At 35.8% G+C, this 12,745-nt stretch overlaps 2 protein-coding genes across 2 annotated transcripts in view; one reads left to right on the top strand and one right to left on the bottom strand.

Annotated features, from left to right (window-relative positions):
* Positions 1 to 6,253, top strand: part of vopp1 (VOPP1 WW domain binding protein) — a 32,241-nt gene extending 25,988 nt beyond the window's left edge. The window contains exons 3-5 of the mRNA XM_042714015.1: positions 1,772 to 1,849; positions 2,244 to 2,377; positions 5,471 to 6,253. Of these exons, the coding sequence (XP_042569949.1) occupies positions 1,772 to 1,849; positions 2,244 to 2,377; positions 5,471 to 5,679 (421 nt within the window). The 3' untranslated portion in view covers positions 5,680 to 6,253. The remainder of the gene's footprint in view (positions 1 to 1,771; positions 1,850 to 2,243; positions 2,378 to 5,470) is intronic.
* lancl2 (LanC lantibiotic synthetase component C-like 2 (bacterial)) overlaps positions 2,164 to 12,745 on the bottom strand; it is a 41,191-nt gene continuing 30,609 nt past the window's right edge. Inside the window, exon 10 of the mRNA XM_042714014.1 lies at positions 2,164 to 2,741. Coding sequence (XP_042569948.1) covers positions 2,737 to 2,741 — 5 coding nt within the window. The 3' untranslated portion in view covers positions 2,164 to 2,736. The remainder of the gene's footprint in view (positions 2,742 to 12,745) is intronic.

Here is a 12,745-nt window from a genome sequence, read left to right as displayed (position 1 = left end):
GATGTTTTTTGAAGCACCACACTGAGTTTCGTCAGTGTGAGATGATTTATGTAATGACAGATCTGACTGATTAAACATGAATGAAGGGGTCAAGGTGATTATTATGACCGGGGTGTTGTTATTAGGGGTGCAGAGATGACCAGAGGATCATTTATCTCAGCAGTCATGTTGAGTGTTTTCTCTCAGCTGTTTGCACTCTTCGGTCAGAGACACGTTTGCAGGAAGCTGTGAAATTAAGTTTGATTCGTTCAGATGGTTGACTTCTGCGCTGGTTTAAAGAGCTCTGGATGAGGTGGATATTTACCTGCAATCTATTTTAGGAAACAAAACTTGGAACAGAAATGGGAATGAATTATTGCTTGTCAGTGATACACAGTCATTTTATTTATTTATTTATTTAAATTTTAGTTTAAGTTTTAGTAATTTTCTGTTTTTTGTCATTTTATCAATCTTTTTTAAAAATATTTCTATTTAGATTTAATTTATTTAAATTTTTCAGTTCGTTGCAGCCACAACATTTCTAACTTACATTTGTTTTTTATGTTTTTAATCTAATTTCCCTTATTTTTATTTTATTCCAGTTAATGAAAATTTTAGATTTTACAAAATAAATAAAATATGTTGAATATTAACATTTCTAAAGATTCACTGAGAAGCAAAGTTATAAGACTTCTCAGACACTAAATTTCCTCTTTTTCCATCTGTAAATGTTATTTGATTTAAGGATTTGTTTATTATTTGTATTGTTAATAATAATACAGAAAAAAAAAAATGTTTTTGCAGCGCATGCAATATTTAATGCTATGAATTTAAAACTGTTCTGATTTAAGACCTTTTTTAAGGCCTTGGGCAAATTATTGAGGCTAAGACCTACAGAAACCCTGTTATAATATAAAGTAAAGTGAATAAATGGGTGCATTTGAAAATTAAAAACTGTTAGTATCTCATTTACTAATAAATGTTCTTTTTCTATATCTCTCTCTCTCTCTCTCTCTCTCTCTAAAACACTACCTATATATATATATATATATATATTTAAAATACTACCTATCTACTCATTTTGTTTCCTTCTATGTATTTACAGTGTCCTAGTGTCAATACAGTCATGTGTTTGTAAGTCATTCTTCAGTGAACTCAAAGGATGAATCCAGTATTTTTCTTTCTTCTGAGCTTTTCTAAACGGTGTGAAAAATGCAGTAAGTTCCCATCAAACTGAGACCAGATTTTTCAAGCTGTTGTATATTGTGGAATGATCCGAGCGCTGAGAGGAATCATCAGAACGACTGCGATGCATTAGCATACTTAATGAGCCATTAATGAGGAACCAGCGAGAGGAGAACATGATTATTACCTCCAGACTGTGTGAGAACATCATCAACGAGACATGCATCAGAAATGAAGAAAAGCAGAAATACACCAGTGTTTGTCAGCCAGGTTAATATATTCATCGATTTAAATGATGGTTTCATACCAGACAGCACTAGAGAGATCAACTCTAATCTCAAATATTTGGTTTTTATAATTTTTATAGTTGCACATAATGTACTGTAGCTGCTGTGTAAAGAGGATCTTAAACTCTTACGAGCACATCTGATCTCCTCTGGTCCTTCATCTTGTAATGTGTTAGTATTCATTCATTCATCATCGCTCGTGTTTTCTGAAAGCGAAATGGCATCGGCTCTCGGTGAGGGCCCCGGATCCGTGCACACGTTTGGTTGGAAATGGAAAAGAAGCGAGCTGTTCTGACGTCTTACTCACGGTTTCTCCGCAGATGTCGCTCGTACGAGGATTGCTGTGGGACTCGCTGCTGCGTCCGAGCGCTTTCCATCCAGAGACTCTGGTATTTCTGGTAAGAACTGCTTTTCTACAGTTTTAGTTTGTGTATTACTTTTATTTTACTGTAGGATTTTAAGAGCAAATTTCACGAAGAAACCACAAGCAACATTGACTTAAATATGAAATTCTGTTGAAAAACTGAGCTAGTATTTTCTTGTAAAACCAACTCATTTTTGGATCAAACATGAAAAAAATAAAATTTCAAGCATCAGAAAACTAAAGGTTTAATACAACTTTAAAATTTAGTTCTTTTTCCCCTCCATATATTTAATATGCTTTCTATGTATATAAAGTCACTTCTGTGAGTTTAATTAGAACCGGGACGTCTCGTCTTTGACCTCTTTTAATTTAGCGCTTCATTAAAACAGTACAGAATCACTGTGGCATCTGTGTTGTGTGTCTCGCAGGCTGCTGCTGATGATGGGTGTGCTCTTCTGCTGCGGAGCCGGCTTCTTCATTCGCCGGAGGATGTATCCGTCTGCGCTCAGCGAGGAGCCCGCCTTCAACGTGTCCTTCACCAGACACCCGGTCAGCTCGCCAGGTGAGCGTTCACTCGCACAGATCACCACCATCACAGATCTGGACCCGAACCAGTGAAGCTGCAGGACGGATCCAGAAACTGTCCACTGTTCAGATGATGATTATTAACAGTGAAGGAAATCATTCAAGGAAAGAGAGGAAACTGTATCGGGACATGCTCCTGTCCTCTGTGTGCACTGCTTCAGATAGCATCGCAGCTCATTTTACATCTTTACAGCAGGACCAGATAACTCCAGGAGAATAACGGAGTCACTTCATTATGTCCAGAGGAATTGATTTCATTGTGGAAGTGTGTGTAGGATTCTAGAGTTTGCCATCGACTGCGGTGCGATTCCTCTTGAACCAGCAGGCAGACGCTTGTTAAACTTGAGCAGGAGAAACAGAAAGTCATTTCTGAGGAGAAGCAGGTTCTTACATTACAGACGACATTTCTTCCTTCTTTTAACGTGAACTGATTGATCGTACACAATAAGAGCAGGAACTTCTATTAAGAAAGTGAACAAGGTAGATATTGACTTCACAGTCTATTCTGGAGTAGACACGAAGTTAAGCAACAAGCTTGCTTGAAAATACTATTTTTATACACATTACTGTTCAGAAGCTTGGGGTTTTTTCTGCTCACCAAAGCTACATTTATTTGATCAAAATTACAGTAAAAATTGTGAAATATTATTAGAGTTTAAAACAGCTGTTTTCTATGTGAATCTCTGCTAAACTGTAATTTATTTCCGTGATCAAAGCTGAATTTTCCGCATCATTACTCCAGATTCCCTCACCCGGAGCCAAGACCTGATTTATTTCCCATCTCTGTGCCAAACCAGCAGAACACTGCAAATGAGCCATTCTGGTGTGTGACCGATCCGTCGCCAACATATGACCGACAGCGCTCTGCTGTTCTCAATAGACGGAGTAAACACGGTTTCCAGCAAGCTATTTTGTAAGCCGGTGCATTATTAGCTGCTCCATGTTTCCATGCGTTGGATGCATTCGTCACGCTCCATCATATCAAGCGTTGCTTCGGCTGGCAGCAGAATAAGTCTGTAATGTGGATCTTTAAAGGAATATTCAGGGTTATTTTCTCTGTACGTGCTGCATCTGTGCATGTTATCAGATAATCATTTCAGCTGTCGCCTAAATTTGGGTGGATTTGGTCTGGTTTGTCAGCTCAGTGTAAATAGCACTTTAATGTCATATCACATGTTCCGGTCTCTTCCATGCATGAGAACGAGTGAACGTAACCAGGCTTTAGCTGGTTAATACTCGAGCTGAAAGATTTGATAATAAAGGGTTGATAAATGATTCTGCCACACTAGTTTCATACATTAATATCATAATCACAATTTCAAAACAATGGAATAGTTGCACATTTCAATATTTATTTGCATCGCTGCACACTTTCCTGCTACGCTTTTATTATAAATATATAACGTTTACGTTTACTTCACGTAAAAATAAAAACACTGCTATACAATTGGCAGTATTCATAGTGAAACACTAAAACTTGCATTAGGAAAATAGGTCACTTTAGTTTGGCTCTTAATCTATCTGTACTGAGGGAAAATGAAGCGACTCGTTATATTTGCTGCTTGAGTTGAGAATCTGATTAAGACTGCAATTCCCTGGTTTTTATTTCTTAATGGTTTTGTTTAGAGGACAAATTAACATGAAAAAGGAAAAGCTCTCTCTCATTTATCTTCCAGTAGATCGGGAAGCTGAGAAACAAGGAGCTTGACCTGTGCTCCACTTTAAGAAGAAAGCAAAACCTAACTGGCATCAGTAAGAGACTGAATCAAAGGGCCCAGAACTGCTGGAGATCTAGTTTCCTGCAGTTCATCTGCATGATCTGCAAACATATTATAAAGATTTAAAAAGCCCATGTGAATCTGTCATTTAAATAAATGGTAGTGTATATTAAAGAAATTCCAAATATATTTATATTTAATTTAGCAGATGCTTTTAACCAAAGCAGCTTACAGACAAGCAGTTTGTCATATTCACCGTATACATGCCAGGCTTTAGGAAAAAGTAGACTAGTAAACAAGCTAAAGCAGAGCTAAATTGTACTAAAATAATTACAGCTAGAACTTACATAGAAATTAATATATCTATATACACATAAAATAAAATAAAAACTAAAAATGACAGAAACTATAATAGTGTCATTAATTCTAAACTAGCACTGGGTGGAGGTTAGAAGCTCATTCCACATATATTTCTTCTGTAAATAAAGTTGCTATGACATCTACATATAAGAGACATTTAGAGATTTAGAGAAATTTCACAATTCTCAATATCACAGCAGAATACTCGGGTAACTAAAATTAGTAAAAAACAAACAAACAAACAAATGAAGCAAGCAGTGCAAGTCTAAAGTATCCAGCTTAGAGACTGCTTCAGAAATTGAATAACTGAATGTAAAATAAAACAGCATAGTCTTCACTGTAAGAATTAAACTAAAATTAAAGCAGTAAGAGATTTTCTCTGTCTTTTGTTGTTTGATTAATATTAAGCACACAGTCAGCAGCAGGAATATTAGGCTGCTGTCACTTTAAGAGCTGCACAGATCCAATTTACTGTTACACACGTATTTTCATACTCAACTCTTTATGTTCACTTATTACATAACCAACCAGTGTTTATGTGAATAATCGCCAGGTGCCGCATTTTGACACATTTTTGCATGTATTTGACCATTTAGGCGTGACCTTAATCTAAACGCTCACTTTAGCCGTCCGTGTTCTGTTCCGTCTCTGAGCGCAGGCACAGAAAGCCTCCTGAGCAACAGCGCAAGTTCTCTTTCATGCTTAAAAAACATGAATAAATCTAATCAACTTTAATGAATCAAGTACGTCACTTTATGAGATTTTACTGATTCGCACATGAAATTGGCCTTTTATGGAGGAGCAAAAGTGCACCGGTGAAATTTTGAATAAACAAACATCATATCTCTATTATTAAAAATACCATAATAAAATAATAATTTAATAAAAATGACACTATAATTAAAACCACATCAATAATTCCAGTAACAGCATGCTGACATACAGTACGTCAGTAAGCCTTGACTTGATTTCAATCAATGTTTTTCCAACAGTCTCCCAGCAACCGGGCATGCAAGGCTACGGTGACCCCTGCAGCACCATGACAACGACCCTGACCCCTGTCTACCCGGGTCAGCCGGCTCCATCACACATGCTGAGCTCGTACCCTCCGCCGCCCTCCTACTGCAGCCACCCGCCGCCCCCCTACGAGCAGGTCTTCAAGAACGCCGAGAAGAAGAACCACAGCCAGTCCTCACAATGAGAGACCAGCGTCTCCAGGAACACTCCTTTTTATTTGCTTGTTTTCAGGACGCCTCTTTCTTGCCTGCTCCCAGTCTGTTGTTTTATCGTTTGACAGGCGCGCAGAGGGGCAACGAAGAGAACAAATGTCCTGATGGGATGCAGAATTTCAAACAGACCTCTCTAGCTGACAGAGCTTTGAAAAAGCTGTCGGGGCGTGAAGCACTGAAGATACTGAGAGTTTCCCCTTTCTTTGAAAAATGGCTCGCCGGGTGAAGTGGACCTCCACAAGGTGGAAGCAACCCGTTGACTTTCTGGAGAACAGGATGAGATGCGGTGGAAAACACATGACATCCATCCATCGCCGTCCATCAGAATCCTAACAGCAGGGAGTTATGTACTGTAGACAGCGCTTCTGATCTCAGATCATGTGATACAGTATTCATGCTACCTGAGCCTCCCAAACGCCACTCAATCAAAATTAAAAAGGTAATTGTGACTCTGTTCTGACTTCAAGAAACTCACAATTGTAAGAAAACAATATTTCAACTTAAAAGTTTATCGAACAATTCTTAGAAAAAAATTCAGAATTGCAAGAAAGGAAAAAAGTCAGAATTGTGAGAACTAAACCCAACAATTTTATATCTTACATCAAAAAAAAAATACAAAATATAAAGAAACAAACAAAACAATTTTTTTCGGACTTTAACACGCAATTACGAGTTATAAAGAAACTCTATTCTAAAGAAACAATTCTAAAGAAAAAGTCAGAATTGCGAGAAAGAAATAATAAAAAGGTAATTGTGACTTAAATCTCATAATTCTAACTTTTTTTCGCAATCGTGAGTTTACATCTTGTATTTCTGACTTAATAATTGCTAGTTTATATGCCACAATTCTGTCTTAACTCGGATTATACCACAAAATTCAAACAAAAAGTCTTAATCACAAGTCAGAACTGTGAGATAAAAAGTAAAATTTCAATTTTATATTCAATTCAGTAAACGGCAAACATACAAAATACAAACAGGAAATTGTCGTTTTGTTCCAATCCCAAACGGGTCAGGAAACTCTTCTGTGGGTATTAATCTGAATTAGATGATGAACTCTCATGGAGTGAGTCTATTAAAGCCATGTTCTCCATTCACAGCCAGTGATAGGGAGATTTATTCACATCTTTTCTGCTTCATTACACCCACAGTGCCCTGTTTTTGTGGATGGGTCGGAAAATTGCAAAAGCTTGTTTTGGGTTAAATGTCTCGTTTCATTGGAGTTCACTGCCGATAACGGCCCTCTGTGCAAATGAATTATTGGACTACATTTACCAAATATGTGCAGATGAACAAGAAGGATTACACCCGATGAGAAATACAGCTGAGTGTTATTTGGAGGGAGTGATTCTATTTAGTTTCATTAGCATGGAAAAGGATCAAATGTGAAGCGAATAGCCGCAGTTGCAATGCCATCACTGGTTAAACTGTTCGCTTGCAAAATTGTTGTTTTACACAAAGAATGCAGAATGCAGCAAATTATCGAGAAATGTGTGGGTCACATTTAAACCCTGAATTAAATTAAATAAAAAATAAGAAATTATAATTGGCATCAAATTGAGCATATTTTTAGGACCATTAATGAACCTTTTTTGTTGATGACAATTCAGCACATTAATTAAGCACTGTAAGAATAATTTGGGCAAATGTGCTTAATTAGTATAAAAAAACAAAAAAAAAAAAAACTTTGAAATATATTCTATTCTGTTTTTGAGGTGAAATATGAACTTCTTCATAACATTCAACAACATACAGTATAATTTTTTTTTTTTTTAGGGATGCACGATATATCGGCCACCATATCGGTATAAATGTGGATTTTTCTGTAATCTATATCGAACCGATAAGAGAATTTGGCCGACATCTTAGAGCCGATAAATAATGCATTATTTCCTTCAGAGGCGCTTCAGATGCGCACTGTTCAACATGCTCTTTAATTGCTTCAAATATTATTGTTATCACTTCGAAAAGGAAAATACAGTGATCTGCAACATGTGCACAGCAAGTCTGTCATATTATAATGAGATCATTAGCTACTGTAAAATAATGCTATAGAATTTTTGTTCGCCCGTGTATTAGTGCATTGTTACGAGAAGAGCACATCCACAACGGAGCTACACCTTCATGACTAGCACAGTTAAGTTTGCTTGTGCATTTACAACCTTTTGTGCAATTGTACATTGTAATATCGTGTTTATTTTATGCATATAAATCTGATTTATCTCATATAGAATGTGTTTGGTTAAGCTAATAGAGTGTTAATAGAGCACTTCAGTTTGCTGGTGATCAGCTTTAGCTTAGCGTGTGCAGATCAAACAGCACTGCACAAGTTTAAAGGGTTACTCCACCCCAAAATGAAAATGTTGTCATTAATCTCTTACCCCCATGTCGTTCCAAACCCGTAAAAGCTCTGTTCATCTTGGAGACACAATTTAATATATTTTTGATGAAAACCGGACGCTTGTGACTGTCCCATAGACTGCCAAATAAATAACAGTGTCAAGATCCAGGAAAGACATAATCAGAATACTCCATCTGCCATCAGTGACTCAACCGTAACGTTATGAAGTGACGAGAATACTTTTTGTACACGAAGAAAACAAAAAAAATGTCACAATCATCCAACAATTCATCCAAAATAAACTAAACTGATGACGATGCTTTTCATACTTTCCTGGATCTTGTCACTGTTATTTATTTGGCAGTCTATGGGACAGTCACAAGCCTCCCTGTTTTCATCCAAAATATCTTAAATTGTGTTCTGAAGATGAACAGAGCTTTTATGGGTTTGGAACGACATGAGGGTAAGAGATTAATGACAGAATTTTTATTTTGGGGTGAAGTATCCCTTTAATGATAACCACCGTATTGTTAAACCATATGAACATATAAACCATATTGTTTTTCATCAACAATACGGTTTAATTAAAATAATTTAATTGTTGTTGGTGCGGAGGTTAATCTGGCTAATTTATCCATTGCCCTTAAATTTTTTTTATTTATTTTTTTTTACACGCAAGTATTGTTGTCCAGTGACTTGTTTGCATTAAGCATCATTTTATTTATTTGTAAGGCTGCTTTATGTTTGATTTATGTTGAGGTGTTTAATGCCTTTTAATGGTGAGACTTTTTTTTGGTAATCAGGCTTTATAAAGTTATAAAAAAAATTGGATTTAGATTTATCAGCCAACATATCGGTTATCAGCTTTCATTTCTAAAGAATTATCGGTTATTGATATCCGTCAATATTTTCATATTGGTGCATCCCTACATTTTCTAAAGCAATGGTTAAGTCTATCAAACTAGACGGATTTGGAGAGCATTTCTAGAAACCTTGAAAGGAAATATTAATGTGGTCCTGAAGTTTTTATTTAAGTGTGCTTAATATTAATTCAACATGTGATTTGTTTGGTACATACTGTGGGAAAAAAATACTTTAAAGTTATGTATTTTGCATATATGAGTCTTGATTAATATACTGAATGCTGGCTGGTTTCTATTCTTGATGTCGTGACTGAACAGAATGCAGCTTTGGGATCAAGACTGAACACTCCACAGACTGGGTATTAAAGTACATTAACTGCATTATTTACACATTTATTTTGGCGGTCCACTTATTATTGACTAGAACATTAGCCAGCATCAATAGGTTCAGGTATATTTCAAGTACATTCAGAAAAAGTGTTGTTTTTGTAGTAGTGCTTACATGGTTCATGGTTTCTTTTTCATCTGCTTGAAGTTGAACTATGCAAAGACAGACTGAGTCCATTTGCTGATGTTAGAGTTTGTTTAACTGTTAAGATCAGATGGGGTTTTGTTTAGTTTTCATGAACTCGTGGTCGCAGAGCTGTTCAAATAACAGCGTGGAGTGTCAAGGACAGCTGTGAAATTGTACTGACACACCAGCAACCAGTCGTAATGAACCGCTCTCGATGTCAGAAAATCATCCACTACAATAATAAAGATCCCTCTGTTTGAGAGTTTTGCTACACCTCCCACAGGTGTTCACCACATTGCTCGTCTCTTTCTCTGTGTTTGTTGTTTGTTCAGGTATTGGACGGGTCTCTCTGTAAGTGTTTAACTTGCACTGTCCCAGCATTAGCATTACATCAAATGAATTCAACAGTTTAGGTTAATTAAGACAGCTTTTCTTGGTTGCTTAAATCCAAACTCAGGTCTCGGATAACCAGGTTCTCCAGCAGATGATTCGTCTTGGAGCTTTTTTTTTTTTTTAGAAAGTACACATCGCACACAATCATCTTGTGTTGAAATGTAATCACAATATGCTAATATATTCAAAAAGGGAGATTATTTTAAGATAAAATGGGAGAAAACGACCACAAATGACATGTTATGTTGTCCTGCAGTGGCAAATTTCAACTCCCTTTACCCACGTGTGTGAGGGTTATTATAGCGCCCCCTAGCACTGAAAAAATGCAACCAAAGCTTGACCAAAAGAGCTCTGCAATTAAGAGTTCACATCCATGAAGAATTGCAAATTCAATTTGTTAGTACATTTTACAAGAAAATGACATTTCAAAATGTCACATTTAATTAAATGTGTTACTTGCAGATTGTAGTTGTTTGTGAAGTTAAGCGAATTCTGAGTGAGTTTGTCTGTAGACCTATTTATTTATTTATTTACTGCATACTACGTTTCAGGGTTGGGCAAAATTCAGAAGTGAAGAATTGGCTCCCTTTCAATTGTTGAGTAGTAATAATAAAATAAGTTAAAAAAAATAAATAAACAAAAATAAAAAAAACACACACCACCAAAAAAAATGTTTTTAGTAAGAAATAATCTTTAATTAAACCTACCACACAACAAGGCTGCAATTATTTGATCAAAATACAGTAAAAACTGTAATATTGGGAAATAATACAATAATATTAAAATAACTGTTTATTGTAATACATTTTAAAATGTAATTAATTCCTGTAATGACTGCCATTATTATCAATGTTGGAAACAGTTGTGCTGCTTCATATTTTTGTGAAACAGTGATCCATTGTTGTACAAGATAGAAAGAGCATGAACAGAATTTATCTGAAATAGAAATCTTTTGCAACATTGTGAATGTCTTTAGTGCATCACTGCTGCATTGAAGTATTATAATAATAATAATAAATAAATAAACTTACTGACCCCAAACTTTTGAATGGTAATCATTCTGCCGACACAACAGCTCAAATTTTTGATTTTTTTTTTTTTTCTGGTGAAAGAAATACATAAGCGAAGAAGAAAGCCAAAATATTAAATGTCATGGATGAATATTTCCTGAGTAATGCACTCTTTTGTAAAGGGGGGTCAAAATGACAATTTTCACCTGAGATTCAGAGCTAAATTACAGGGGTGTAAAAATGACCTCAGAAAGACGGCAGCATCGTTATGGTTCCATTCCAGTGACATTAGAATCTCAACATGGCTCCAGAAGTAAATTGTTAAATTGTGCACATTTTCAGTGGTTTAAAACCAAATATAGGTCACTTTGCATAAAGATGATTCTTCTTTTCTTTTAAAGAGGAATGACTGAAGAACAAATAATGTTGAAACTAGTATTGTAGGTTGTTGCCCTCACACCTGTCTGAGAGCTAAATGCACTGAAATGGTCAAGATGAGGCACATTCATTACCTTGGTCTCCACAGTCTATTCACAAGATTCCTTATCAGTTTCAGGAATATTTGAAAGACAGGATTTTGTTCATTTTAACAGTTTCTGAAGCTACCAAGAGTTCAGATATGCAGTATCATAACTACATGTTTGAAACAGATCCCACGGCTCTCCCCACACACTCTATTCACATCAATAAACCTCACCTGGAGTCATTAATGTTATAACCTGAAGCATAATCAAGTAGTATCTACTGCAAACTTAAAATATATCTTTAATACTTCACAAAAAGGATTTTTTTTTTTATTATTTTTTTATTTTTGCATGTAGACGTATGTTCTGTACAATTGTTTTGATAGTGAGAAACAAGTTAAATTTTCTGTCAACATTACTTATACTTCAGACATTGTTCTTTAAATATAGTAATTGTCAGTGAACATGGGTAATATTCAATTAATTGGACATCTGGGACTGAACCACACAGAGCCTTGAGAATGAAGATTACAAAATAAAAGTTTATTAAACTGCCCCTATTGTGCCATTTTGAATAGTGTCTTTCATGCAGTGTGTAATGTAGCTGTATGTGAATGTACAGAACAGCCTTAACGAGTCGTTAGTAATTCAAATTCCACTTTGCTTCCTTTGCTCCTGTAAACAAACTCACGAGACTAGCGTGTATCAGAAGCATACGTGCGGCGTCATCTGCTGGAACGGCTTCCGTGTATGACAGTTAACAGAAGTGAGAGAAACGTGTTTATTACTTTTGAAATATGGATATTTTCTTATGAAAATGCATGGATAGGGCTACCAATTTCTGCGTAACATTAATAATATCACATTAATAGCATGCTGCCGTCTTTCTGAGGTCATTTTTACACCCCTGTAATTTAGCTCTGAATCTCAGGTGAAAATTGTCATTTTGACCCCCCTCTACAAAAAAATGCATTACTCAGGTAATATCCAACCATGACATTTAATATTTTGGCTTTCAAATCTATACATGTTTATCTTTCTTCAGAATTATTATTGACAAAATCTAAAATTTGAGCCGGGGAAGTTTGATTTTAATTTAAATAGAAATTTGGTTGATTTGACAGAATTACCCAAATGAGTTTCACACACACACACACACACACACACACACACACACACACATTCAGTGCTTCACAGGATGAGTAGATTAATGCCTCAAGGTCTTTTACCTCATTTTTTTCCTTTGTCTTTGCAGTTTTCAAAGCTTTTTTTGTTGGTTTGTTTCTTTCTTTTTCAAATTTGGTTCTTGGTTTAGAATTCTGAATATATTGTTTAAACCCTTACTGGGAAAAGCAGTGTAATAAATACTTGTGAAAAAGTGCTGTATGAGCCAGTATGAACCAAACCCAAACGTCTCATTGGCTTATCACATCTGCCAAACCATACAGGTTCT

Source organism: Cyprinus carpio, chromosome A24 (genome assembly GCF_018340385.1).
Source record: "Cyprinus carpio isolate SPL01 chromosome A24, ASM1834038v1, whole genome shotgun sequence".
Classification (NCBI taxonomy): Eukaryota; Metazoa; Chordata; class Actinopteri; order Cypriniformes; family Cyprinidae; genus Cyprinus; species Cyprinus carpio.
Note: the sequence above shows the minus strand (reverse complement) of the source record. Positions and strands in the feature narration are given on the sequence as shown.